Raw genomic sequence first — 27996 nt, 5'->3', positions numbered from 1 at the left:
CCTATTGGGGGTGCTTCATAGCGCTGCACAGTTTTACGCTGCCTGAGGTTATAAGGTCTGTCGTTTTCCTCTCCAGCTTCTTCAGCCTCATCTCCTTCATCGTCTTCATCATCATCAGCCTCCACATCTTCATCCTCCTCTCCCTCCTCGTGAGACTCTTAAAAATAAATAAAGAGAACTCTTTAGAACAAACAACTAAACTTTTACATTGGAAATCGAAACATGGTTTATATTTAGAACTTCTGCAAAGGAAAATCCCCGTTACACTTAATTTTTTTCACAGACATGGGGCACATCACAAATGAAATATAAGGTATAGGTTTAGGTTTAGGAACGATAAAGAAGACAGATGACATTGTTAGATGCAATAAATAAATGTAAGCAAACAATAATCAATCTATTTGATTCAGATAAGAGAATTATTATGAAACTGGAACTGTTAACTGGAATTGGAAATGGAACCAGAATCATTAATTAAATTTCTTATATGATTTTATATGAATGAAATAAGCTGCAATGATGTTTGCCAACATTAAACAAGCAACCTACACCAGCCACAAATCACTTGGCGTGACATTAGTGATGCACTAAAATCATTATTTAAATTTTTTTTACCAAAACATCACTACCTAAATTAAAGCTTTCATTTAGTCCAAAAAAAAATAAAAAATAAGTAAACTGAGTCAAAAGAGTGGTATGCAAACAATTAAAATGCAAATACAGCAATTTCACAGTCCACACAAACCTTCAGTTCCTTCCTCCTCTTCGGGGTCCTTTGATTTGCTCATGACTTTGTGATGCGCTTGCATTCCATACGTGTTCCTACGCAAAGACTTCCTCCTCTTCACGCGGGAGTACATGTCCATGTTTTCCTACAAGAAAAAAAATAAACATACATCTGAATGAGAAATGTGGAAGAATCAATGGAGTTTGTAGTATGTGATTTTGACTCATCAGTGGGTTCACAGCCCACACTGAAAAGAAAGGCCAATGCTTTGGAGTAGAGCAGGATTTTAATAACCTCAATGTGGGCAATAGTTTGCTTAATGACATGGAAAATAAGGCAGCCCAAATTTTCTGCTGTTTAATCATCAGTGTTAAAGAATAGAAGGAGTCACCAGTTCAGTGTCCGTCCACATGCGGAGGCGCTCCACTTCCCGATTCTGCCGTATGCTGCTGATGTTGTCCATCTCTTGAAGAACTGCTTCTGCCGTACTAAAACAGACACAAGATTTGCATGCATTCAATAGCAGTCTAATATAACAATGGGGTCATTTAGTGTCAACTCAACCAGAGGTCCCCGGCTCAAAGTTTTGATCTTGCTAATATTTTTTTCTGAAGGAAGATATACAGTATGTCACAAAAGTGAGTACACGCCTCACATTAGAGCAACAATTTTAGTATATATGCTTAAGGGACAATACTATAGAAATGAAACTTAGATACATTTTAAAATAGTCAGTGTGCAGCTTGTACAGCAGTATGCATTTACTCTCCCCTGAAAATAACTCAACATACAGCCATTATTGTCAAAATAGTTGGAAACAAAAGTGAGACACCCTAAGTGAACCTGTCAAAACTGTGTCCAAAGAGTCAATATATTTTATGTTAGCACCATTGTTATCTAGCTCTGCCTTAATCCTGCTAGGCATGGAATTGACCAGAGCTGCACAGGTTGTTGCTGGGATCCTCTTCCACTCCTCTATAATGACATCATGGAGCTGCTGGACATTAGACACATGGTGCTTCTCCTCCTTTCACCTGAGGATGCCTCACATTTGCTTAATAGGGTTCAGGTCTGGAGACATACTTGGCCACCCCATCACCTTCAGCTTCCTAAGCAAGGCAGCTATCATCTTGGTGGTGTGTTTGGGGTTATGTTGGAAAACTGCCGTTTGGCCCAGTTTCTAAAGGGAAGGCATCATGTTGGCTACCACCACCATGCTTGACTGTAGGCAAGACACAATTTTCTTGGTACTCCTCACCAAGGCATCACCACCATGCTGGACACCATCTGAGCCAAACAAATTTATCTTATAGTCTCATCAGACCACAGGACATGGTTCCAGTAATTCATGCTCTTGGACAGGTTGTCTTCAGCAAACTGTTTGCTGGATCTCTTGTGAGTCAGCTTCAGAAGAGGCTTCCTCCTGGGATGATGCCCATGCAAACTGACTTGTTGCAGTGCTCTACTGAGCACTGACAAGCTGACCTTCTACTTTTGCAACCTCTTAAGCAATGCTGGTATCCATTTTTGAAACCAGGGTTTGCACCTGATGCACAGAACAAGTGCTCAACTTCATTGAACGACCCTTGCGAGGCCGGTTCCCGAATGGAACCCATCTTGGAAAACCTCTATATGATCCTGGCCACTGTAGTGTAACTCAGTTTCAGGGCATTACTGAACCTCTTATAGCCAAGGACATCTTTGTGGAGAGCAGCAATTCTATTTTTCAAATCCTTTTTCAAATTCTCAAGTTCTTTGCCATGAGGTGCCATGTTGAACACCCAGTAGTCTCGCGTAGCCAGACCTTCAGACTGAGGGTCTGGAACTCATGGCAGCTTTCATTGGCCAAGTCCCGCCCATAAGACAGTTTGATCGACATGTCAAACAACCAATCACAGTTAGTTTCATTCAGCGTCACGTTTCTGTGCGTGGAAATGCCCCCACAACAACAGACTGGCGTGCAACAAGTCAGTCATTGAAATAACCAGCATTGAAAGATAACGAAGAAGAGGGAGAACAAGCAGTAAGTCAGTAATTTGTTCGCGAACGTCGCATATGTGTATAACAACAATGCGTCTGCATAAGCACATTTTAGCAAAACGCCGAGTAAATCAGTCTGCCTTTGTTTCCCGGCGGACCGAAAATAAACGCGACACTCGCGTCTTCCGTTTCCAGTTAAGCGTACCATATGCATCAGACGTTTAGTCAACGTTCCGTGGGCGTGACGTCTGAGGCTGAGACACACCCAGTGGTCAGTATGAGAAATTTGTATTTTTGCAAATTTTAACTGCTCTAATACAAGATACACACATTTGTATGGTCATGTCAAGCAGACAAAAACATTAACATGATGAATAGGACATGTGGCTTTGCATGGTTAAATGACATATTGCTGTTATCACTTAGGGTGTACTCACATTTGTTGCCAGCTATGTTGACAATAATGGCTGTATGTTGAGTTATTTTAAAACGACAGTAAACCTATACAGCTATACAAGCTGCACATTGATTACTCTAAAATATATTCAAGTTTCATTTCTATAGTATTGTCCCTTGAGAAGATTTACTAAAATGGTTGCTAAAATGCAAGGGGTTTACTCACTTTTGTGAGATACTGTACACGTATAGTGATGAATGTCATGAATGAATATTTGCTGAGTAATACATTATTTTGTAGAGGGGGGTCGAAATGGTAATTTTCACCTGAGATTCAGAGCCAAATTACAGGGGGTTAAAAACTACTTCAGAAAGATAGCAGCAACATAATGTTATTTTTACTCAGAGATTAGTAGGTCTGTTAGTAAAATCTGTTGACTTATGCAATCTTTGTTGCATCATGTGCCAATGGTGGCCATTCAAAAATGGGGAAACCGCACTTTTCAAGTTACTTTCTCCAAAGTTTGCATGCCTGTAACTCAAGAAGTATTAAAGATGTCTTAATGCCCTTTTAGATTTTGGGTCTTAAAACATTTTGGAATCTTCATTGTCATTCATCCAAAGAACTGAATCAACACGGCTCCAAGAGTAAATCATTCAATTGTACAGTGGAATTAAATTGTAAAACGGATTGGAATGTCTATAGATAAATATTTGTGTATAAATAAAAAAGCAGGGAAGTTTTTGAAATTTGACACTGAATGACCCAATAGTTCTCTAACTGTACTAAACAGGTTTACTTTAACCCTAAAAAGCCTTCTGTATCATATTTGAGACACAAAATTGTAAGGCCTCTAAATTATCAACAAGATCAAAATGTCACTGAAAAATCTGTTGTACACAATCTTCTACATGACTTATGTTGTCTGATTGATAGTTTATACTTAAATAGCAAGTAAAAGGCGTTTCAGACCTATTAGTATATTTGATTTTGCTGTGAAATTATTACTGATTTTTACAAAGTAAACATAACACTTACTGGACTGAAGCAACTTGCATTAACGTGACTACACATACATTATTTGTCACCCTGGACCACAAAACCAGTCATAAGAGTCAGTTTTGTGAACAAATAAGCTTTCCATTGATATATGGTTTGTTAGGATAGGACAATAATTTGCCTAGATACAACTATTTAAAAATCTGGAATCTAAGGGTGCAAAAAAATAATCACCTTATTATTAATACTAATCAAAAATTAAGTTTTAATATATTTACGGTAGGAAATTTACAAATTATCTTCATGAAACATGATCTTTACTAAATATCCTAATGATTCCTGGCATAAAAGAAAAATCGATCATTTTGACCCAAACAATGCATTTTGGGTTATTGCTACAAATATACTCATGCAACTTAAGACCGGTTTTGCGGTCCTGTGTCACATTTGTTAGAAAAATTATGTTAAAATTTGAGTATCAAAAGCTTTTGAGGAACGTTTATTTGTTCATCTCTCAATTATCATTGTATTACACTGCATTATACATTTTGATCATAAAACTAAGCATTTAAAACACATCTTACTAGGGCTGGGCGATTAATCGAAAAGTAATCGAAAATCGACATTCAGAACCTATAATCGATCAAATTTTTCCAGGTCGATTATTTCGATTACTTTCCCTTTAAAAACAGGGAGGCGCCGGAGTTCACACGGGGGGCGCGGGAGCTGATATGCTTAGAGGTAGAGACCTGCGCGTGACAGATTTTTCATTCTGCACTGAAATATATGTTATCTCGTCCCACGCCCGCCCGTGAGATTCATGTTTTGTCCCTCTCCCGCCCGCAAAAGCCTGCATTGAAGTTACCTATACAGATTTTTTGAGTACATCGATCTTATTCTTAACAGAAAAGCAAGCATCGGCTGCTGCATGCATGCATGGCAGAATGCGAGCAAACAACACTCCCTGCCTATCTCAGTTCATCGCGATCTCATACAACTCTTATAACACAATGAATATATGCACAATGAATATTTAACAGTGTCTACACTTCGTGTGTTGCAATGAGTGGATTCGTGCGCACGCAATATTAAGCAGTGCGCAAAAACTTTTGAGCAATGAGTGGATTCTAACTTAAGCCTTGCATTCCAGAAACTTCCTATTCTTACACCTGTTAATCATTTTTAAGTTATATTAGTTGTTCGTGTTGTTTTTGTGTAATAGATGAATGACAATTTGTATGTTTTTAGATATTTTATGTTTATATATTTCTATTTTCCGGGAGTCCCTCCAATCATTTTATTCTCCCGCATCCCGCACACACACGAGTTTCTACCCACTCGCGCATCAAGTTTTGTCCCGTGCCGCACTCTGTTTCTGTGCAGGTCTCTACTTTGAGGTCAAATAAAGATGTATAAAATGTTTCACTAATAATTTTATATAAAAATGTTTTTAAATCATATGCTTACAATGCCAATATAAGGCAATTAAAAAAACAATTAAACAAGTGTAATTGACAGTATTCTGACGATCCGGCGATCACCAATGTTTACCATGGTTTTACTGTAGTAACACTGACAGTAACCATGGCACGGCAGAAAAGTACTGCTTATTTTCATTGAAACATTGAAAATAATTTATTTTGTTTCCAAAAGTGCAAGCTATTTATTTTCACTAATTTAAGAAAAATGTGACTGTTCGTTTTAAGCAATGTGTGCTTTAATTTCAGTTGTTCAACACTGATGTTCAATAAATAATCATAGATAGTAGATGGTGTGTGTTTCCTTCAATTATTTTAAAATCAAGTAATGCACCCTTCATTCAAAAATCTCTCACTTGTAATATGTGAGCATATTTACTGTACAAAACTTATCAGTGAACTATGAGGGCAAAAAAATTAATATTATATAAATATAATTAAATATAATTTTATCAATAAATAAAATAATCGTTCATTAATCGTAATCGAGTTAAAATGTTCAATTAATCGAGATTTTGATTTTAGGCCAAATCGCCCAGCCCTACATCTTACTAGGACATCTTATTGGGAGATATAGACTGACAACTGCTATTTATAGGCATTTTGTATACCGTTATAAAGATCTCACTGATTTAAATTACAATCAGAATTTAATCTTAAATTTTGGCCATATAAATATTAGCAGCTGCACTAAATTGCCCATTTTTGCTGAGTTTGGTCCTCTTAGGAGTTTTTCTATTATCTCTTTTTGTTTCATACTCTGTATATCATACTACAGGAGCCATAAAATGATGTACGATGTTTCAAATATGATACTCCAAAAATCACATTCAAATATGCCAGGCTTCACAGGGTTAATATGGAGGAACGTCATTGAGAATGAGTAAAGCAGCTCAACCCATTCATGTGCAACACCAGCAGGTCTCCGCTCTCCAATACACTTCCACCATCTGTCTTTGACTAGCTGCAACATGTTACCTCATACTAAAAACCTGATTAGGACACAACCCAGTAAATCCATCATTAAACTATATTTCAAAGCCAACCTTTTGTTAGTACAAAACCAATATAACATATTACATATAAACACATACAATTATTTGAAAAGATGTGAGATTTGTTCTGGAATACCAAAAGCAAAGGAGGTGTCAATTAAATCAATCTTTTGTAAACCCAGCCAATCTATTTACATACTGAATAACTGAAAAGTCTCTAACATATAAACAAAATAATTTAGACACTAAGTTCCAGCAGAAATTGGACAAACTACATATTAGTAAATGCTTATGACAAACATCACTACTTGCAATTCACAATAATTGCCTGCTGCCTGGTGTTTTTTTCTTTTTTTCTTAGCATTTGCATAAAGTTAAGCATTTATGATCTGTTCAAAATTTTCTCCAATCCACTGTCAATCCCAAAATCCAATTCCTTGGCTCTCATAGGAATGAACTGAAAACACTGCAGCAGTTTAAACACACCATACGTCTTCATTGACGTCAAACCACAAATGCATGTTCAATCACAAGTTTTGACAGTTCTAGGGACAATCACAGAAACTTTTCTTGAGAAAAACATCACAGCAAATGCATTAGCAGTATAAAAGATCTCCAGGCGAGATGTTTAACTCAAGTACAGTCTTTTTCAGACTTTGTATGATTGAATTTAAATGCCACTGAAGCTCAACAGGTATGAAATATCATCCAAGAATGGCTACATATCATTTGTACAAATTTTAACAAAGACTTACAGGTTTAACGAAGCAAGGTCTACTGCTTTTCAAGTACAACCGGAACCTGCTTAAGTACCCCTGGGATACATGTAGCCTTGGCTGTGAATCACCAATTATATCATAAACCATTATGTGCATGAATGCAAGCTGAACAAATGCCGTCACCATACATATTGAGTCCACTTGCAGTCTCGTTTACTACTTTTTGAGCTCAAAGTGTCTCTTTCTGCAAGAGTAAACTTTGCTGGCTTCATCAGATGTGCTACTAATTATACACCAGCTACTCAAAACTGAGGGAATTATAACGTACGCACACAATGTCCAAACAGAACATGATTTCGATACTGTAAGCTCCTAGTGGATTTATGGAGTGGAAAGCTAGTTGGTTTGTAGCCAACTACAAGAGGTCCATCCAAAGACACTGATGCTCAGAATGTTTCTAGACAGACTCTCTCAGGCAACTAGGAGTTAAATCATTTGCCTAATGATTTTCTGACTGGTTGGGTCAACAATGAATAGGCGTCTAGACGTATAAATGCGGTTAATCTAGTGTTCATGTATTCATCTGTCTGTCACCATAAGAAAAGAAAGCTAAGCTTCTGAACAAGCATTAAATGGTCTTTCTAAAAGACAACTACCACCGTACTTCAGGTGTGAATTAGCTACATAAACAACCATAAGCTTTTACCTGTTGACAAGTTGGTCAAAAAGTAAACTCTGATTAAGGTGTTCGAACTGGGACTTCCTGACGCGGCGGCTTCTCTTGAGCTCAACATGACCGTTCATGCGACCATGGTCCCCATCTGAAGTAGAATCACCTCTCAGACTCATTCGACCTATGGGTTAAAAAAATAGTTACTAAAATCATCACCTAAGGAACAATAACATTATAATGACATCAAACTTCAGATGTTACGGCCAATGTCCAAAACAGAGAGAATGGATTGCTATACTGGGAAAATTTATTGTGTTTACATTATCCAATATATATTTCCACCAATAAAATATGCATGGATGTAGGGCTGGACAGTAATTCGATATCAATATATATCGCGATGGATTTTTTTTCAATAACGGCGATACTATTTTTAAACGCATTTCCGATATTTCGATATACATTTGTGTATATACATATAATTTTATACATTAGCATTTGTCACTGAATGACGTTCAGTGCTCAGCCGTCAGAAAGAGCAGAACAGAATTGCGTGATGACGTACATCACAGACACGCTGCCAGCGCTCAGCAGTAGTTGGTTAAGCTCCGTCGCGGAAAGTTTTAGCTACAAAAATGAGTACCCCTGACCGAAATACAGTTGTGGATGAACAAGCTTCCACAAGTAAGAAGGCAGACGAAATAGTTGATAAGAGAGGAAAGACTAATTCAGTGGTGTGGAAGTGGTTCGGCTTTTTAAGTTCGGATAAACTCTGCCATTTGTAAGTTATACACAGTCATGCAAAAGCTCACCATAATATCAGCGCTGGCCGCTTCAAATAGATTTTCAAAAAGGCTTTGACTTCGTATTGCTGTCATTGTCATTTAATTTTTACTATAATTCCTTATAAAGTAATTCATGACCACTGTGCTACTTTGTGTCCAAATGTTACCAGGAAAATGCGGGAAACAGCACCCCCTTCTGGAAGAGGATTAACTCTTTATTTATTTTATTTGATTATTTTTGTTTCTTTATCCTGGCTGAAGCAGTTTGTTTGTTGTTTCAATTTATATGAATAATCAGCCTGTTCTAGTTTAAATGGAAAATATTATTGTTAAGCTGAGTCTGAGAGTTTTATTTGACAGTTTATTTCACATGTCTTATTTGTAAAGGCTAAATACAAATAAAAAGTGAACATTGTTTTTTTTTTGTACTGTTTTTTTTTTTTTTTTTTAATTATATAATTTTAATAGGAGGAGCCTGGAGGTATTGTAGTCTTTGCAAATTCAGTTTGCAGACATTTACAGACATCCATTGTGTGTGTCCTCTGCCTTTTTTCCTGAGGCTTTTTAATATTGTCCATATCGATATCGGAATTATATTATATCGACCAAAATTAAGAAATATATCGTGATATAAATTTTTGCCATATCGTCCAGCCCTACATGGATGCATATGTGACTAAATTACCATTCTGTCGAGTTCTGTTGCTTTTGTGTTTTTTATTTTAAAACTAAAGCTTTAAAAAGGCAGCATATTTGATTTGATGGTTACAAATATAAAATTCTGACAGTGTTAAAAATCAAACAGCTGGGAAAGAAATCTGATGTGTGTCAATGTAATGTTATTTTTGGGTGAACTGCTTGATTAAAAATCATTCAGTAAATTAAAATGAATAATATACACTTACTGTGTCCATTCTGCAAGGCACCAGTGGACAACCTGGAAGATGATGTGAACATCCATGAGAAATAACTCACAACAAATAATATAAAGACAATACTTCTTTTTTAGCACATACATGAGAGAAACAAATATTTAATGCATTTTCTCTGAATTTAGACAACTGTAATTGTTGCAATGCGAGCAAAAACACTTCTAAAAAAAAACATTTCCCGCAACACTGCAAATTCACATATTCAACCTGAACTATGCAGTCTCAAATATTAAGATTAAGCAGATTGGTTGACAAATGAAAAAGCTGCACAATTAACAACAACAACAAAAAAAAAAAAAAAATCAGTTTTAGCATTATGGCTTCTGTGATTAAAAATTCTATTTCATTTCTTTCCAAAGTTTTAATTGTTCTGGATTCCTTTTTTTTTTTACTTCTTTAATCTTTTCTAATTAAATTTTCTTAAATTAAAAACTATTAAACAATTTCAAATCACGTACACAATTTAACAACAATTTATTAAAAGTTTAAATTACATTTTTAAGGCCCTATGAAATACATTTCTCTAAAGTTTTTTTTATTTTTTATTTTTTTTATTCAAATTCTGTTTTTTCCATTAATTAATGTATACAAATATTTTCTTTTTTCAAAAATACTGAGTTGTCTATTAACATTTTTCTTGTAAATAAATTCTGGCAAATATTCCTTTAAAAAAATAATGTTTTCATAATAGTTTTATTATTAGTGGTAGTAAATTAAAGTTATATATTTCTGTGACACTTTCTTTAAGTTAAACCAAACTGTTATATTTTGACGGTTTGCTGCGAAGACCTTTAAGTTTCTATTTGTACATGATATGACGATAGGTTTTTTTTGTTTTTTAAATGGTAAAATGCTAATGAAATGACTCCAGAGAAGTATGAGAGATTATTTTTGTGTGTTCATGTACTTATACATCGAGGCGGCGGAGGCGAGCATCATATGCGCTTTAGTATACGTGTAGGTAGAGAAACTACTGCTCATTCATGCACACAGAAACACACAGAACATGCGGAATTCATTTTTAAATAGTCTTTCTGCAGCTTGATATTCACATACACTAGTTCATATTGCGTTTTGATTTAAGTGTACTGACCAACTTTTGTTTTATTCATCCAAAATTTTGCAAATTCCGTGACATTCTACATTTTACAGTAAATTCCATTTTTACGAATTCATTCCACGATTCTGAGATTACGACTGCGTTCTCCGCATTGCAGAAATCATAGGGCCCTAATTAACGAATCGTGAGAATCATTTCAATTAGATCTCGTTCTGTTTCAGTCTCAAAGACATTCCATTTACAATTTGTTTTTGCAACACTGGAGCATTACAGCCAATCACAGACATGTACGTTGAATGCACAAATGCAACTGGCAATCGGAGACGTTCAAGAAGTCCAAATAAGCAAGTCTTAAAGAGCCTTGACAGACTTTTCACAATAACACACTAAAACAAGTGCTAAGGAAACATGACACTCAAAAAAGACTTTTAAACCAAAGCAAAAGCATTACTATCAATATTTTACTTTGCACACTTAATAATGGTGTAAAAAGCAAATATACACTACACTACAAGCAAGCAACACATATCTAATATACACTGCCATTATAATCAGCTAAACCTAAAAGACAATGCACTTTTGTACAGTGCAGACAGCTTCTTTGATTATAATGGGATGTGATCATCAAAATACTACACAAGTATTAGTCATGCAGCTCTGCATAGATTGTCAGACCTCACCTAGTACAGTGTTTGGACATGGTCCATGGGCCTCTCTGGCCTTTACTCTGGGGACTTGGAGAAGTATCAGTAGAACTTGGTGGAGTATGTCTGCGTGTCCGCTTGGGCGGCGGGGACAGACGAGGGCTGCTGCTGTTAACATCACTGCTGGGCTCCTTCTGGAACAGACAGAGGTGTAGAGGATATTAAAAAGCTTGCGGGAGAATGCAGAATACACAAAAAGAAATATAATGAGAGGAAGTCCACTCTCATACACGATCTGCACGAGGGACACTCGGCGCAATATCACAGATGAGTCCTCGAGTCGCCTAAAAGAACCTGCGGATTCACGTAATGCAGACTTCATTTTCTACTGATCCTCTGAACGACAGGCTCATGTCATCTCCTAAATTCTTTCTCCTCCCAGATCTTATTCTAACCGCCCTGCTGACTAAATAATGCTCTGATTCACACATGTACACCGCCCTACTACATGTAAGGTGAGAAAATAAAGAAATAGAACCAGTCTACGGACTAAATTATGCCAGGGTTCCAATGCTTAATTCCCATGACCTTACCAGTTGTTTGCAAATTACTGGATAAGGATTTTTCAAAAGCATTCAAATTGAAAACGAATAGCTAAGGAATCATTTAGAACTTCATTACAGCTTGCAAACAAGATTTACCTTGCACAGGGGCAAAATAGTTTTTAGAAAAAAACTGATATTTGTTAAAGAATGTATGACTTTTGCACTGACCGAATTCAACGCCAGAAAAGAGGACAAGCATAGCTCTTATGCGACAAACCTGTGACAGCGGTATAGGATTCTTTTTGTTCAAAAAACTCCAAAGAACCTTAAAACTAGCACAGAACTTTATAATTAAACTGCACACACTTTCAAAACAGTAATTTGGTGGTACTGATGATATCAAATGGTAATAGCATGAAACTGTGATATATACACTACCAGTCAAAAGTTTTTGAACAGTAAGATTTTATAAGAAGTCTCTACTGCTCACCAAGCCTGCATTTATTTGATCCGAAATATAGCAAAAGCACTAATATTGTGAAATATTTTTACTATTTAAAATAACTGCTTTGTTTGAATATATTTTAAAATGTAATTTACTGCTGTGATCAAAGCTAAATTTTCAGCATCATTACTCCAGTCCTCAGTGTCACATGATTCTTCAGAAATAATTCTAATATTTGCTGTTCAAGAAACATTTATTATTATTGTCAATATTTAAAACAGTCAAGTACATTTTTCCAGGATTCTGTTAAATAGAACGATCCAAAGATCAGTATTTATCTGAAATAAAAAACTTTTGTAACATTATACCATTCAAAAGTTTTAAGTCAGTATAATTTCTGTTTTTGTTTGAATAAAAATAAAAATTAATACTTTTATTTAGTAAGGATGCTTTAAATTGATCAAACGTAATGATAAAGACATTTGGCATTTTTCTATTTCAAATAAATATTGTTCTTCTAAACTTTCTATTCATCAAAGAAACCTGAACAATTCTACTCAACAGTTTTCAACTTAATAATACATGTTTTTGAGCAGCAAATCAGAATATTAGAATGATTCGGTGAAGGATCATGTGACTGCAATAATGATGCTAAAAATTCAGCTTTAAAACCACAGGAATAAATTACATTTTAAACTAGATACAAATACAAAGCAGTTACTTTAAAAAGTAAAAAATATTTCAAAATTTTACTGTTTTGCTGTACTTCAGATCAAATAAACACATGCTTGGTAAGCAGGCTTGTAAGAGACTTCTTTTAGAAAAAAAAAAAAAACCATTTAAAATCTTACTGTTCACAAACTTTTGACTGGTAGTGTACCACAGTACTGAATACCAGAAAGTACCATGGTACATGCCCAAAAAACATGGTAACACCTTGATAAACGCGTCCAAACAACTTAACAACACACTGCGATATGAATTCGGGATCCGTTATCATTTCAAACGTGCAAAACATCAACAAAACACAACCTTTGCTAACAAAGCCGCTAAAGTTACACATAAACACTCTCAAGTTCAAAGTTTACTTTCCCAAAAATCACGAACAATGTCTGTTTCGAGCCACAAGGGGTCTGTCTCAGCTGAGCTTTTCCCTTCCCCCAACACTAGCTTGTTTTATTGTTGAAGACACGCGGAGAACGAGACGTTTTTCGTCCGACAAAAGGTGTCAAACGCGCTTTTGTTTTGACGGTTTATCGGTGTGCCGGAGCGCGTGACAGCATGGCGCGCGCCGGTGCCTCTCGAGAGCAACAAACACACAGCAACAAAATAACGCTCGATTCGTGTCAGCGAGTCGGTTCGAATGAACTGAACCGATTCACTTGATTCTTCACTCAAAAACGTTCCTACTTCTTTCACAGATAAATGTTCTCGAAAATACTCTCAGTAAGTTTAGTTTTTAATACGTCTATAATCGTATTATCACGTTGTACGTAAAATCATTCGTTTTATCTTGGTGTTGTCACACAAATTCTTCTTTGACAGAAACATATGTTTATACAGGCACCTGCTCGAACAATATACTGCCTAATATTAAGTTATATAAATGGCTGTCTGTTTTACTGCCAAAGTTCTCCTCTATAGCAAAGTATAGTGCAAACACAGCGAATCGGTTCGCTCGAATCACTCAAAAGAACCGGTTCAACAGAACAATTCCTTCGCGAATCGGACACCAATATAACAAAGACAACTTGGGGGCACTGGGTCTATTAAACCAGCCGGCCGGCTTTAGTAAAGTCCAGCTATTGTGTGTGACAAAACACCTAAAACTAAGCGACACGCCGCGATTAAGCGCTGTCGTGTCATTAAACTGCCATTTCTGCATCGCCAAGTGTCACTCAAGGCGCAATTTGGGAACAAAAGAGGTGGACAACCATCCATCCATCCATCTATCTATCTATCTATACATCCATTCGTCCACCCATCTCCAAAAGGCCAGAGTGAGCAGCTCGCTAACCGGCTGGCGGAGAGAATAGGCTGCCGGTGTCTCTCTCTTCCTTACACGGCTGTTGTGCTCGTCCAAGTTTGGGTTGTTCCTCTGAGACGACCTCGTCCGGCCCGAGATGAAGGGACTGGTGGGCTTGTGCTCCGAGCTCTTTCGGGTGTTCACCATGATTGCTGTCTGTCCCCGCTGATAGACAGATCCTGTCCAGTCGCTCTTGTCAGTTGCTTTCGTTCTGACTGTGTCTCTCAGCTAGTAGAGTGCCGAGGCGCCATTTCTCTTTCTCTCTCTCTCCCTCTGCTGTCAGCCAGCCGAAACTCTCCGGCGAGCCACTTCCGCTACACAGAGAAACGAGAGCGCGCGCGCTTGTATGAAGTTGGCGCCACAGAAATTTAAAAAATAGATGTATTTTTATACAAAAGCGCAAAAGTGAAAGAATATGTTGTTTCCCTTTATTTATGTATCCCTATATTTACATAGTATATTTACGTTTTAGTACATTTAATTTCAATAAATTATATATTTGGTGAATAATATAAAAGTTGTAACATTTTTAAAGTTCAAAAATGTGTTCATTTTCTTCCTAATATTTTTTTCAGTTACAAAAAAATGATACACGGTCATATACCATGTTTGGGCATGCTATGTCCAAGATTTTTCACGTGTACCATGGTATTTTTAAGGATTCATCATCTGAAAGCTGAATAAATAAGCTTTCCATTGATGTATGGATTGTTAGGATATGACAATATTTAGCGGAGATAAAAATCACCTTTAAAGTGGTCCAAATAAGTTCTTAGCAATGCATATTACCAATCAAAAATATTTGGCGTAATATTTACGGTAGGTAATTTACAAAATATCTTCATGGACCATGCTCTTTACTTAATATCCTAATGATTTTTGTCATAAAAGAAAAATCGGTCATTTTGACCCATGCAATGTGTTTTTGGCTATTGCTACAAATAGGCCCTGCTACTTATGACTGGTTTTGTGGTCCAGGGTCACATATCAAAGTACTACCACAGTATTTCTTTTTAGGGTTGCTTTTACACAGTTGCTAGCAAAAAATATGAATGGCATATGGTTTAAATACAGGTCATTTTAATAATTGTTGTCATTTCAAAACTGGAGATGTCAGGGGTATTTAAAGTGACTTCCAGACACAGAAAAGGATGGAAATTATTATATTTAAAGGTCATGGTAAAGTCATGGAAATTCCTAAAGTCAACATGAATTTTGAATGCATTTTCATTCCATACAGATGTACTCTAACATCTTTGTTCTAATCAAGTTGTCAGGAAAATTTAAATTTGGAAAATGTCATTTGAATCATTATAGGAGAGAATGGGAAGTCATTTCATTTCCAAGTTCAACCAGATGGTTTGACTCTAAAATTGTACTTGTAGTTAGGAGGGCTGAGTAAATTTCAACGCACTTACAAAACACCCTATATGATTATCTTTGGCTGTTAGGAAGTCATTTTATTTCCAAGTTCAACAAGATGGTTTGACTCTGATATTGTACTATAGTTAGGAATGGTTAGTAAATGGCAGTGCATTACAAAACATCCCTAAATGTGATTATCTTTGGCTGAAAAAATAAAAATAAATAAATATACCTTCCACTAGTGGGACCAAACGAAACAACGATAATGATCACTGCCAAAAAGGTTTCCCCAAACACTCGCCCGTCTTTCATTCATTGACTAAACCGATAGCCTTATCCTAAATTCATACCATTGGCAGAGAGCCTCCTCAAACTTTTCTGACTGGCTAATATGCATTGGCCACTCACTTTCTTTGATGTTTGCAAGTAGTATATAGTATATTTCAGGCAAAATCAAATTTTGAAAATGTCATTTCAATCATTTTAGGACAGAATGGGAAATCGTTTAATTTCCAAGTTCAACCAGATGTTTTAATATTGTTAGGAGGAGTGAGTAAATGGCAGTGCACTTACAAAACACCCTAAATGTGATCATCTTTTGCTGAAAAAAATAAATAAATAAATAAATAAATGAAATAAAAAATGATATTCTCCACTAGTGGCGCCAAACGGAACTACAACAACAATGATCATTGTCAAAAAGGGTTCCCCGAACACTCCCCCATCTTCCAAAGTAGATGAAACTGATAGCCCCGCCCCAAATTCACACCATTGGCAGATGGCTTTCTCAAACTTTTCTGATTGGCTAACATGCATTGGCCGCTCACTTTTCTTTGCTGTTTACAAGTACATAGTATGTCAGGTGAAATTAAATTCGGAAAATGTCATTTGAATCATTATAGTAGAGAATAGGAAGTCATTTCATTTCCAAGTTCAACCATATAGTTTGACTCTGATATTGTACTTCGGTTAGGAGGAGTGAGTAAATGGCAGTGCATTACAAAACACCCTAAATGTGTGTATCTTTGGCTGAAAAAAAAACTAATAAACAAATAATTATATCACCCACAAGTGGCACAAAACGGAACTACAACAATAATGATCATTGCCAAAAAGGTTTCCCCAAACACTCCCCATCTTCCATTCGTCGATTAAACTGATAGCCCCGCCCCTAAATTCATCCCATTGGCAGATGGCTTCCTCAAACGTTTCTGATTGGCTAACATGCATTGGCCGCTCGCTTTTTTTGCAAGTATATATGTCAGGTGAAATAAAATTTGGAAAATGTCATTTGAATCCTTATAGTATAGAATGGGAAGTAATTTAATTTCCAAGTTCAACCAGATGGTTTAACTCTGATATTGTACTTCGGTTAGGAGGGGTGAGTAAATGGCAGTACACTTACAAAACACCATAAATGTGATATCTTTGGTTGAAAAAATATAACGAATAAAAAATTATATCCACCACTAGTGGCACCAAACGGAACTACAACAACAATGACCATTGCCAAAAAGGGTTCCCCAAACACTCCCCCGTCTTCCATTCGTTGACTAAAGTAATAGCCCCGCCCCTAAATTCATCCCATTGGCAGAGAGGTTCTTCAAACATTTCTGATTGGCTAACATGCATTGGCCGCTTACTTTCTATGCTGTTTACAAGTATATAGCTATCAAACGTGATTAATCAGAAGGATATTATTATTTCAGTATAATACATGCCAGATGGTAGGGTCAGGTTATGTGTGGTATTAAAAATCGATTCTAGAAGCGTTAATCTGTACATAATATTGGGGGGTGTTTCTGTAATGCTGCTAACTGCGTTCACCATCTGTCACTATCCACACCCAACACAAACACACGCGCGCCAGCCTTTATTCAGCTGCCTTCAGTGAACCGACTCATTATATTCATATCATAGAGCACCTAATATACCATTTCAAGCTCATTTGGCTTTTGTTGACGTCATAGCGACGTGTGCCAAAACGTTACGTCGGGCCAGAGCTCTGCGTCGGGCGACGGAGACGTCACAGGAATGGTGGACTGCTGTAGTGCGCGGAGCGGCATGACAACTGTGAGAAACTTACGAGCTAAAGAGACAGTTTTACGACACCACTGAAGCCTTACACTGGTAATAATCTAATTTTATATTTCGAAGTATTATTCAGAAGTGATATGTTATGGGTTACGCGCATTTGCTGTCATAACGGAGCGCAGTGCGCTTGCGTGGTCTCTACACTGTTCTTACGTAATTTTGGCGCACTGCTTTCATTTATTATGCTGCTTTTGACCCGTTTGTTACATTGAATATGAATAGAAGGCGTACAACGTGCGTGTGGGTACCATTACAGTTCACAACCTGACCTCAAAACATTTGCTTGCATAAACTGAGGTTATAAGTAGACAAGATATCATCATTTTTTTTTATTCAAACAGATGAAATATACAATCATCTTCAGGAGAACATTAACAATGTAAAGAAGATAGAAGTAAGAAGAGGAGAAATAAAATACAGTAAGGGGGTATGTTGCTTAGAATAAGAAAAAAATAAATGACTACATAATAATAATAATAATAATAATAAAAGTAAAATAATAATAATAATAATAATAATAATAATGTAAGAGCAATGAAGGAAAGCTATCTAAACCTAATCAGAGTTAATAGAAATATTTTTTTCATATATTTCCAAAAACCTGACACATTTATTATTACTAGTCAAACAAAAAGATGTGAGCAGAGTCAATCTCAATCAGAAAATGTGAAAGAGTTGGAATTGAGCCCATACATTTTTGCTTATGTATGAAGAATTTGCCAAACAAAATAAAAAAGTTGAAAATATATTCTTTAGATTTGTTGGCAGGGTCAGAGTAATAACAAATAATATCTTTTAAGCTAAAAGATTGCGCAAAGGCAAGGGGTTTGTTTAAATAAGAATACAAATCAAACCAAAACTTCTGAACAAATTCACAAGAAAAAAAAAAAAATGTATTAAGGTTTCATCTTCGTTGCCACAAAAAGTGCAGGTACTAGGAATATCAAGATATTTGGAAACAGTTGAGTTAACAGGGTATATTTTATGCAGTATTTTAAAGTGGACTTCTTTGGTCTTATTAGGGAGAAAATATTTGTGAGGCAACAACCACGTTCTTCTCCAATCTATATTATTAATTAAAGCAGCCCAATGGGATCTTCCTCTAGGAACAATACAATCTTTCTTTTGAAATATCTGGCGAACATGTTTATTATTACATTTCTTGTCATAAATGCCAATGCCGCCCAGCAACAAAACTGATTCCTGTATGTCTCTGTTGGTGTATAAAATATGGCCTTCAACCAGATGCATTAAACTGGTGGGAATAGCTCTAAGAACAGAGTTGTATTCTTTGAAAGGAACAGGAAAGTCATGGACAGTCATGGAACGTTCATATGACAATACATTACCACAAGATATCATCATATAGATTTTTGTAAATGCATCATGAAGTCATCACTCAGTAATAAGCAGCTTTTAAATAGTGATCAGATTAATATTGAAATGCTTTTGAAATGCATCAGATGGCAATTTCATGGCACATGTCCAAATCCAAGGGTATATTGTTATGGAGTTTTAATACATTTTATATTTATTTTATGAATATGTTAATATTTATTTATTTTTATAATATATTTTTTATTTGAATAAGTATTCCATTCATTATCACAAATCTAAACAGTAATTGTAATCAGTGCATCATTGGTCATTTTTGGTCAGTTGAAACTTTTGCCTAGTTTTACTGGACTGGTATGAAAGCAGATCAATGCTTTGAGAACTTCAGATTGCGCTGCACCTGTCAATCTCGCACTGAAAGTCCTGCTCCATGAATTATTCAGGAAGCACTGATGCAGCGGTTACATTGACTTGCACCATCTCTTATAACTTATATATGCCTGCTTATGCTTGTGTTGCAAGATGGACAACAAAAGACGTCATGATGAGAGATATTGATTCGAGAGAAAGGGTTCAAGATGACACATGGTAAGTCCGCTCCTTGAAACATTATCATGCAAGTACTGTTACTCCTTTTCTGTAAGTTCATAATTGGGCTAATAAAAAATTAATCACACTTTGTTGCCTTCATGAGCTCTTAGGTGTGAAGGGGCACACAATGAGGAAGAGGAGGACGACGAGGAGGTGAGCCCTATTAGATCCAGTTTCTCTGTTGAGGACCTGCTCGATGAAGTGGAGAAGATCAGCAGTGTCGCCAGTAGCGGCAAAAAGGTCGGACATTTCATACAAGACATCTTGTGTGCAATATATGTGCAATTGCATTCAGAATATTCTGGTGGTTAACTAAAATAAAATGGTTGCTGTGGGATAGTAGCTACATCACATACAAATGAAAATGTGCTGGAAATTTAATCAACCGCAGACCATACAAAGATGATAATGAGGTTGTTTTTTCATCAAAACCTGTTTGGAGAAATGAAGCATTACATCACTTGCTCACCAATGGATCCTCTGAAGTGAATGGGTGCCGTCAGAATGAGAATCTGATAAAAACTAACATAACAATAAAACATGACTCCAGCTGATCAAATCAGTCTTGTGAAGTAAAAAGCTGCATGTTTGTAAGAAACAAAAAGAAAAAAAAAACAGTGGATAGAGGACTCATATTTTAACCGGAAGCAATGGTTTAAAGTTAAAATGCCTGAAATGATGGATTTGGTTCTTATAAACACACAGCTTTTTGCATCAGAAGACATTAATTGATTGGAGTGGTGTGAATTACTTACATACATCAATGGAAAGCTTATTTATTCATGATGCATAAATCTCATTTTCAAAAAATTGACCCTTATGCCTGGTTTTGTGGTCCAGGGTCACAAATATGAAAATTTGCTGGACTTGCTCACCAATAGACCCACTGCAGTCAATGGGTGCCGTCAGATTGAGAGTACACACAGCTGATAAAAACATCACAATAATCCACAAGTAATCCACACCACTCCAGTCCATCAATTAATGTCTTGAGAAGCAAAAAGCTAAGCGTTTTGTAAAAAAAAAAAAAAAATTCATCTTTAAAGACATTAAGATAACTTTAAATAGCTTCTTCCACCTAAAACACAAGTTCTCCGTATTCATAATAATGCTTTCTCCAGTGAAAAATCATCTTGTCTGAATCAGGAGACAAGGAAAAATGCACTGATCAAACAATGTTTACAAATAGCTCTAAACAAATATCATCATCAAACAGAAATGCATGCATTTTCAAAGGTTCTACAGATTTCTTATGGGTGTTTTATGGCTAAACTTTTTCAGGTTGAGATTGTAGTGAGACTGTGGAAAAATGGCTTCACGTTAAACGATGAAGACTTACGCTGTTACACTCTAGAAGAAAACCAAGAGTTCTTGGAGGCCATTAAAAGAGGGTGAGTAGTGTTTTTGTCACTGTGCAATATTGTAGCATTCACAATCCATGACTTGCAATGGTTTAAAATGGCTTTTTTGTACTTTTTTATTTAATCATATGATGACATACAGACACAAAATCTTTTAGTTCTGTATTAATCTAAAAGTTCTCTATTTAAAGTGAGCTTCCTCTGGAGCTAGAAGGAAGAGCCGAAGATGAAGAATTAGAAGTCAATGTGGAGGACATGAAAGATGAAGTTTATGTCCCAAAGAAAAAGATCTTTCACCCGTTTACAGGCCGAGGTTACAGACTGGGAAGGTAGTAGATCCTCTCTGTGTTATATTGTTTTGAATAGCCTATTAATTAAGCATTAAAATTAAAGATATGAGCAAGTCTTATTCTTAGTTATTCCTACAAACATCCACTAGGTGTCCTCACACTTCTACTGATGTCTTGACTCAAGGATTATCCAGATGTTAGTGTCAGTTGACCCTCTCATCACTTGTGAAATCACATGGCGCCACAATAATTGCAGTGCATTGGTTAAAAGCCTAGTCTTGTGCAGTCTTTAGAAATTAAGTTGAAATGGTTGTTCTCTGTAGTGTGGCTCCGCGAGTGGTGGCCAGGTCTCGGTCGATACATGAGGACTGTTCTGGTCCTCCTCTTCCGGCTGTGGAGCTGAATGAGGACCTCCCTGTTACCTCCCTCCAGATTTGGCTGGCAGATGGTCAGCGTCTCGTGCAGAGGTTTAATCTGTGCCATCGGTGAGTATCATATGGTAGAAGGTGAATGTCATGAAAACACATCTGGCTCATATTTCTACCCTAAAGAAAAATCTTTACAAACATTGCTTAAAATTGTTTGTAATTTCAGCAACACTATTTTTTGCAAAGTGTCTACACTACCCAAAAAGTTTTTGAACAGCAAGTTTTTTAATGTTTAAAGAAGTCTCTTCTGCGCACCAAGCCTGCATTTATTTGATCCAAAGTACAGCAAAAACAGTAAAATTTTAAAATATTTTTACCATTTCAAGTAACTGTTTTGCATTTGAATATATTTAAAAATGTAATTTATTCCTGTGATTTCAAAGCTGAATTCTTAGCATCATTACTCCAGTCACATGATCCTTCAGAAAGTGTTACTACTAACAAATGTTTCTTAAACAGCAACTCAGCATATTAGAATGATTTCTGAAAGATCATATGACACTGAAGACTGGAGTAATGATGCTGAAATTTTTTATTTGATCACAGGAATAAATCGCATTTTAAAATGTAAGTTATAAAAAGCAGTTATTTTTAATAGTAAAAATATTTCACACTATAACTGCTTTTGCAGAATTTTGGATCAAATAAATGCAGGCTTGGTGAGCAGAAAAAACATTAAAAATCTTACTGTTCAAAAACTTTTGACTGGTAGTGTATATTTTATATTTGACGCTGTCAAAATACTGCAGCCAGCTATTTTTACTATTAAATCTAAATGCACGGAAGCATGTTTTTGGTTTGTATCTTGCACATTACCTTAAAAAAAACTATAGTATAACTGAAAATGCATTTTTTACATAGTGTAATATGCTTTTATAAACTGGACACAGCTGAGGTTATTTTAGGGATGCACCGATCCGTATCGGCCGATCACTTGCGCGTTTTGTCAGTAAAGTCGGTTCTGTAATCAGCGGTAAATGCCATCAGGTGCGTGATTTCACGTTGAGCCGTATATACTACACACAGCCGTTGTTCACTGACGAGCTGCGCACATTCACACTGATAATGAACATTGATTTGCGCAGCTCGTCGGTAAACAACGGCTGTGTGTAGTTAGTATATACGGCTCAACGTGAAATCACGCACCTGATGGCATTTACCGCTGATTACAGAACCAGCTTTACTGACAAAACGCGCAAGCATGATCGGCCGATTCGTATCGGTGCATCCCTAGTTATTATGTCTGAATGTTCTTATTGTATCGCCAAAATCCACCCTGGGCATGTTGCGATGCTCCAGTTTTGAAATCCTACCCTCAAAAGCTCTTACATAATTCTCCTTCATCATTTATGTAATATAAGCTCACAAGGTAAAATGGAAGAATCGTAAGCTGCAACTCTGCAGCAGATCAAATCAGATTACGCTGGATTTAAACGTTTGCGTCACAACATGTAAGGATTTCATGCCTCTTACTTGAGCATGATTGCTAAGATGCGGCTGCAAAGCTCCCTGAGAAGATGCATTCATGTTGGCCTTTATGTAATTGTTCCAGGATCAGTGATGTGCAGAATTTTGTGGAGCAGGCTCAGAGAATGGACTCTCCGTTCATCCTGACCACATCTCTGCCGTATCGAGAGCTGAGAGATGAGGGTCAGAGTTTGGAGGAAGCTGACTTAGCAAATGCTGTGATCGTTCAGAGGCCTCTCAACACACAAGCTCCTTTTGGTCACTCCTGACTGTTCCTGCTTGCACCAGAGACTCAGATCTATTAGTCCCACCCATGTATTCTCTCTTAAAGGAATAGTTCACCCAAAAATTCAAATTTGCTGACAATTAACTCACCGTCGGGCCATCCAAAGATGTAGATGAGTTTGTTTTTCATCTGAACAGGTTTGGAGAAATTTTGCATTACGTCACTTGCTCACCAATGGATCATCTGCAGTGAATGGGTGCCGTCAGAATGAGAGTCCAAACATCTGATAAAAACATCCACAAGTTACATCTTGTTAAGTGAAAATCTGTGTGTTTCTGAGTAACAAATCCATCATCAAGAATTATTAACTTCAAACCATTGCATCTTGCTAAAATGCCAGTCCATAATTCATAATATTGCTTTCTCCAGTGAAAAAAAGTGTCTTGTCTGAATCAGGAGAAAAAATACGCACCGTGTGCAAGCCAAAAACGTTCTAAACAAATATGTTGGTGGATTTTGATGACTGGATGACTTGTTATTATCGATTATGGAGACAAGAGTTAAAATGCCTTAATGATGGATTTGTTTCTTACAAAAATGCAGCTTTTTGTTTTACAAGACATTAATTGATGGACTTGAGTTGTGTGGGTTACTTGTGGATTATTTTGATGTTTTTTTTTATCTGCTGTTTGGACTCTCATTCTGACGGCACCCATTCACTGCAGAGGATCCATTGGTGAGCAAGTGATCTAATGCTAAATTTTTAAAACCATAATAGCCTTTTTTATTTGCTTAAAAACCTTTGGGAAATTACTAAAACATTATAATATATAGCTTCTCAACACAAATAGTTTTAAAGGAGTGCTTCACCAAAAAATTTGAAATAAGTTGACTAACTCAATGATCCAGTCACAGCAAGTTAACAATTCACTGGACTGAAAGATAAACAGTGAATAACAGCTTACATTTTAGTCAAAATGGAAGACGTGGGTGATCTTTCGCAGTCGGAAGTGTTGGCCTTTTCTGATGCAATGCAGTATGCACAAGCCAAGTCTTTTATCTTTCACTTATACACGTTTACACATAGATCACTGAAGAAGTCAGATCATGGAAGCTGCCATGATGCTTAATGGAGTTGTGTTTGATCATCTGTGTTACTGTGAACCGTTAAGTTATAAATGTCAAATGTTTTATGCACTTTGCCTAAGACAGAGGCTCTGTTATAAAGACCTCTGCTTGCAATAAACCTACTGAAGATATGCTGATTCCTTTTCTCATTACAAAGGGGAGCAAATGGACTCTAATGTTTTTTTGAATGCACACAGGGGTAAGTGGAAATGTAAGAGACTTTCTGATCAATATACTGGTTTGAATGCATCTGGATTGTTCTTCTGAAGAAATGATGCATTGCTTTTACATATCTTAGAAGGGCATTTAAAAAAAAATCATATACAGTGGAGGTCAAAAGTTTACATACACTTTGTGGATTTTACCAAATTAAGGGGGATCATACAAATTGCATGTTATTTTTTATTTAGTACTGACCTTAATATGATATTTCACATAAAAGATGTTTACATATAGTCCACAAGAGAAAATAAATGAAAAAATGACCCCATTCAAAAGTTTACATACACTTGATTCTTAATACTGTGTTGTTACCTGTGTTGAATGATCCACAGATGTATTGTTTTGTTTTGTTTTGTGATAGTTGATCATAAGTCCCTTGTTTGTCCTGAACAGTAAAACTGCCTGCAGTTCTTCAGAAAAAACGTTCAGGTCCCACAAATTCTTTGGTTTTTAAGCATTTTTGTGTATTTGAACCCTTTCCAACAATGACTGTATGATCTTTTCACACTGAGGACAACTGAAGGACTCATATGCAACTATAGAAGGTTCAAACGCTCACTGATGCTTCAGAAGGAAAAACAATGCATTAAGAGCCTGGGATGTAAACTTTTGAACAAAATGAAGATATGCACATTTTTTTTATTTTGCCTAAATATCATGTTTTTTCATATTTTTGAACGGGGTCATTTTTATAAATTCAACAATTATTTTCTCTTGTGGACTAGTATGTAAACATCTTTTATGTGAAGTATCGTGTTCAGGTCAGTTCTAAAAAAAAATAACATGCATTTTGCATGACCTCTTATTTTGCTGAAATAATTAACATTTTGCAGATTCTGCAAGGTGTATGTAAACTTTTTCCCTCAACTGTAGTTCAGTTGTCTTTATCATTTTTTGAGTAGTTTAAGCTGATCCACTATGAATCTTCAGTGCAGTTCAGTCAAACCATTTTCATCGCTATATAATCTATGAATCATTTAAGGAATGAGTGGAATTACTATTTCTAGTCTCTACCTTAGTTCCATATGAATCTCATTCCAACTGTCCTTTTAAACATCCTGTTCATTTCCACATACTGTTTATCATTGCACAAAATGTTGGAAATGTGTTTACATGTAATGCCAACCATATGGTTGATTTCCTGGCCAGTGGGCTGAATGTCAGGAACTTCTAGAGTACATTAAGGTCGATGTGACTGTTTTGACCATCAGGTCTGACCATCAGGCATGATAAGATTTTTAGTTCTTAATGTTTTAAATCATTTCATAGCAAGTATATTCCTGTGAGTTTGTGAATAGTTAATATGTGACCCTGGACCACAAAACCAGTCATAAATAGCATGGGTATATTTGCAGCCGTAGAAATACATTGTATGGGTTAAAATGATCGATTTTTCTTTTATGCCAAAAATCTCTAGGATATTAAGTAAAGATCATGTTCCATGAAGATATTTTGTAAATTTCCTGCCGTAAATATATAAAAACTTAATTTTTGATTAGTAATATGCATTGCCAAGAACTTCATTTGGACAACTTTAAAGGCAATTTTCTCAATTTTTTTTTTTTTTTTTTTTTTTTGCACCCTCAGATTCCAGATATTTAAATAGTTGTATCTCGGCCAAATATTGTCCTATCCTAACAAACCATACATTAATAGAAAGCTTATTTATTTAGATGTATACATCTAAATTAAAAAAAAAAAAAATGGACTCTTATGATTGGTTTGTGGTCCATGGTCACAAATATGTATTTTTTAAATCATGGTGAACACTTGTCCACATCTTCAAGTTAGTTTGGTTTCTGTGAAACTAAAGGATTTTATGCATTTTGTTTGCATTGTGTTTGTGGTTTATGCGTAAAACATCTGCCAAACCCTTAATTAAATAGGTAAGATTTTAATGTTTTTAAAAGAAGTCTCTTTTTGCATTTATTTGATCCTAAATACAGCAAAAAAGTGCAATTTAAAGTACCTGTTGTCTATTTGAATATTTCAAATAAGCTTTCTATTTTAGATAAATGCTGTTATTTTGATCCTTCTATTCATCCAAGAATCCTGAAAAAAATGTACACAACTGTTTTCAACATTTATAATAATAGGAAATGATCTTAAAACGTTTCTTTCAAATCAGCCTATTAGAATGATTCTGAAGACTGGAGTAATGATGCTGAAAATTCACCTTTGCATCACAGGAATAAACTGCATTGTAAAATATATTAAAACAGAAAATAGTTATTTTAAATTGTACAAATATTTCACAATATTACCGTTTTGGCTGTATTTCGGCTCAAATAAATGCAGCCTTGGTGCATTTCCAAACCACTACAACTTAAGTCAAAGGCCTGTATGCTTTAATTAATTTACTGTGATGTTATGTTGTATCACTAGATATAGGATCCTGTGAGTTGACGTTGCTGTCCTGTAGGGGGCGTTTGTGTTTGTGATGTACTTCTATTGAACGTGGTGCTGCAGTGAATGTGACTGATGGAATGAACCCGCAGTTCATCCACCGCTGCAGCAGCTGCGCGGCTCACCGCATCACTCAGGTTAGATAATATCTATCTATCTATCTATCTATCTATCTATCTATCTATCTATCTATCTATCTATCTATCTATCTATCTATCTATCTATCTATCTATCTATCTATCTATCTATCTATCGTAGTTCTGTATGTAATACCATAGTAGTACCATGTTACGTTTTACAGTGTATGTGAATTCACTATTATATTTAATCAAATTAATATCGGTTGATATCAAAATACATTAAAACTAATTATTTTTACTTAGGCTATATGTACTAAAAATATATTTGATGGAAAAGTAAACGTTAGATGTGAAAATGACGGACTAATATTTAATTAACTGCTCAAGCAACTTCTACTTGGCAAACATGAAACTAAATAAACATGTTTTTATTGTCACTGTAACAGCATAGGAATGTACGCTATATCAGATGCAGATATCAGGTAAGCGAATTGTTTTGATAAAGCGAGGCATCTGATTGGCTCAGAGCTGTGAGTGACAGCTGGAAAGCATCTGTGCATGTGGTCTCTGTAGCGCTGTAACCCCGCCCATCCTCTCA

General features: G+C 35.9%; 3 protein-coding genes across 6 annotated transcripts in view; 2 read left to right on the top strand and 1 right to left on the bottom strand.

Annotated features, from left to right (window-relative positions):
• Positions 1-14648, bottom strand: part of atad2b (ATPase family AAA domain containing 2B) — a 120046-nt gene extending 105398 nt beyond the window's left edge. The window contains exons 1-7 of the mRNA XM_073852830.1: positions 14442-14648; positions 11426-11583; positions 9659-9690; positions 8002-8149; positions 1119-1215; positions 746-872; positions 2-157 (exon numbers count right to left, since the gene is read on the bottom strand). Of these exons, the coding sequence (XP_073708931.1) occupies positions 2-157; positions 746-872; positions 1119-1215; positions 8002-8149; positions 9659-9690; positions 11426-11583; positions 14442-14552 (829 nt within the window). The 5' untranslated portion in view covers positions 14553-14648. The remainder of the gene's footprint in view (position 1; positions 158-745; positions 873-1118; positions 1216-8001; positions 8150-9658; positions 9691-11425; positions 11584-14441) is intronic.
• A 3009-nt stretch (positions 14649-17657) lies between these two features.
• On the top strand, positions 17658-24821 carry ubxn2a (UBX domain protein 2A). Of its 4 annotated transcripts, none has more exons than XM_073852903.1 (8): positions 17658-17900; positions 18206-18291; positions 19722-19787; positions 19901-20030; positions 21072-21181; positions 21343-21480; positions 21765-21926; positions 23422-24821. In XM_073852903.1, the coding sequence occupies exons 3-8, from the start codon at positions 19741-19743 to the stop codon at positions 23603-23605; spliced, it is 771 nt and encodes a 256-aa protein (XP_073709004.1). In that variant the 5' UTR covers positions 17658-17900; positions 18206-18291; positions 19722-19740; the 3' UTR covers positions 23606-24821. The 4 variants fall into 4 exon arrangements, with proteins under 4 accessions (XP_073709004.1, XP_073709006.1, XP_073709003.1 ...); XM_073852905.1 differs by having other exon boundaries at positions 19894-20030; XM_073852902.1 differs by lacking the exon at positions 18206-18291 and having other exon boundaries at positions 17659-17900.
• Positions 24822-24912: 91 nt separating this feature from the next.
• Positions 24913-27996, top strand: part of mfsd2b (MFSD2 lysolipid transporter B, sphingolipid) — a 39420-nt gene continuing 36336 nt past the window's right edge. The window contains exon 1 of the mRNA XM_073852901.1: positions 24913-27455. The gene's annotated coding sequence lies outside the window, so the exon portion shown is untranslated. The remainder of the gene's footprint in view (positions 27456-27996) is intronic.

Source organism: Garra rufa, chromosome 13 (genome assembly GCF_049309525.1).
Source record: "Garra rufa chromosome 13, GarRuf1.0, whole genome shotgun sequence".
In the NCBI taxonomy this organism is placed as follows: Eukaryota; Metazoa; Chordata; class Actinopteri; order Cypriniformes; family Cyprinidae; genus Garra; species Garra rufa.
The sequence above is the reverse complement of the archived record's forward strand: the minus strand, read 5'-3'. Positions and strand labels throughout refer to the sequence as shown.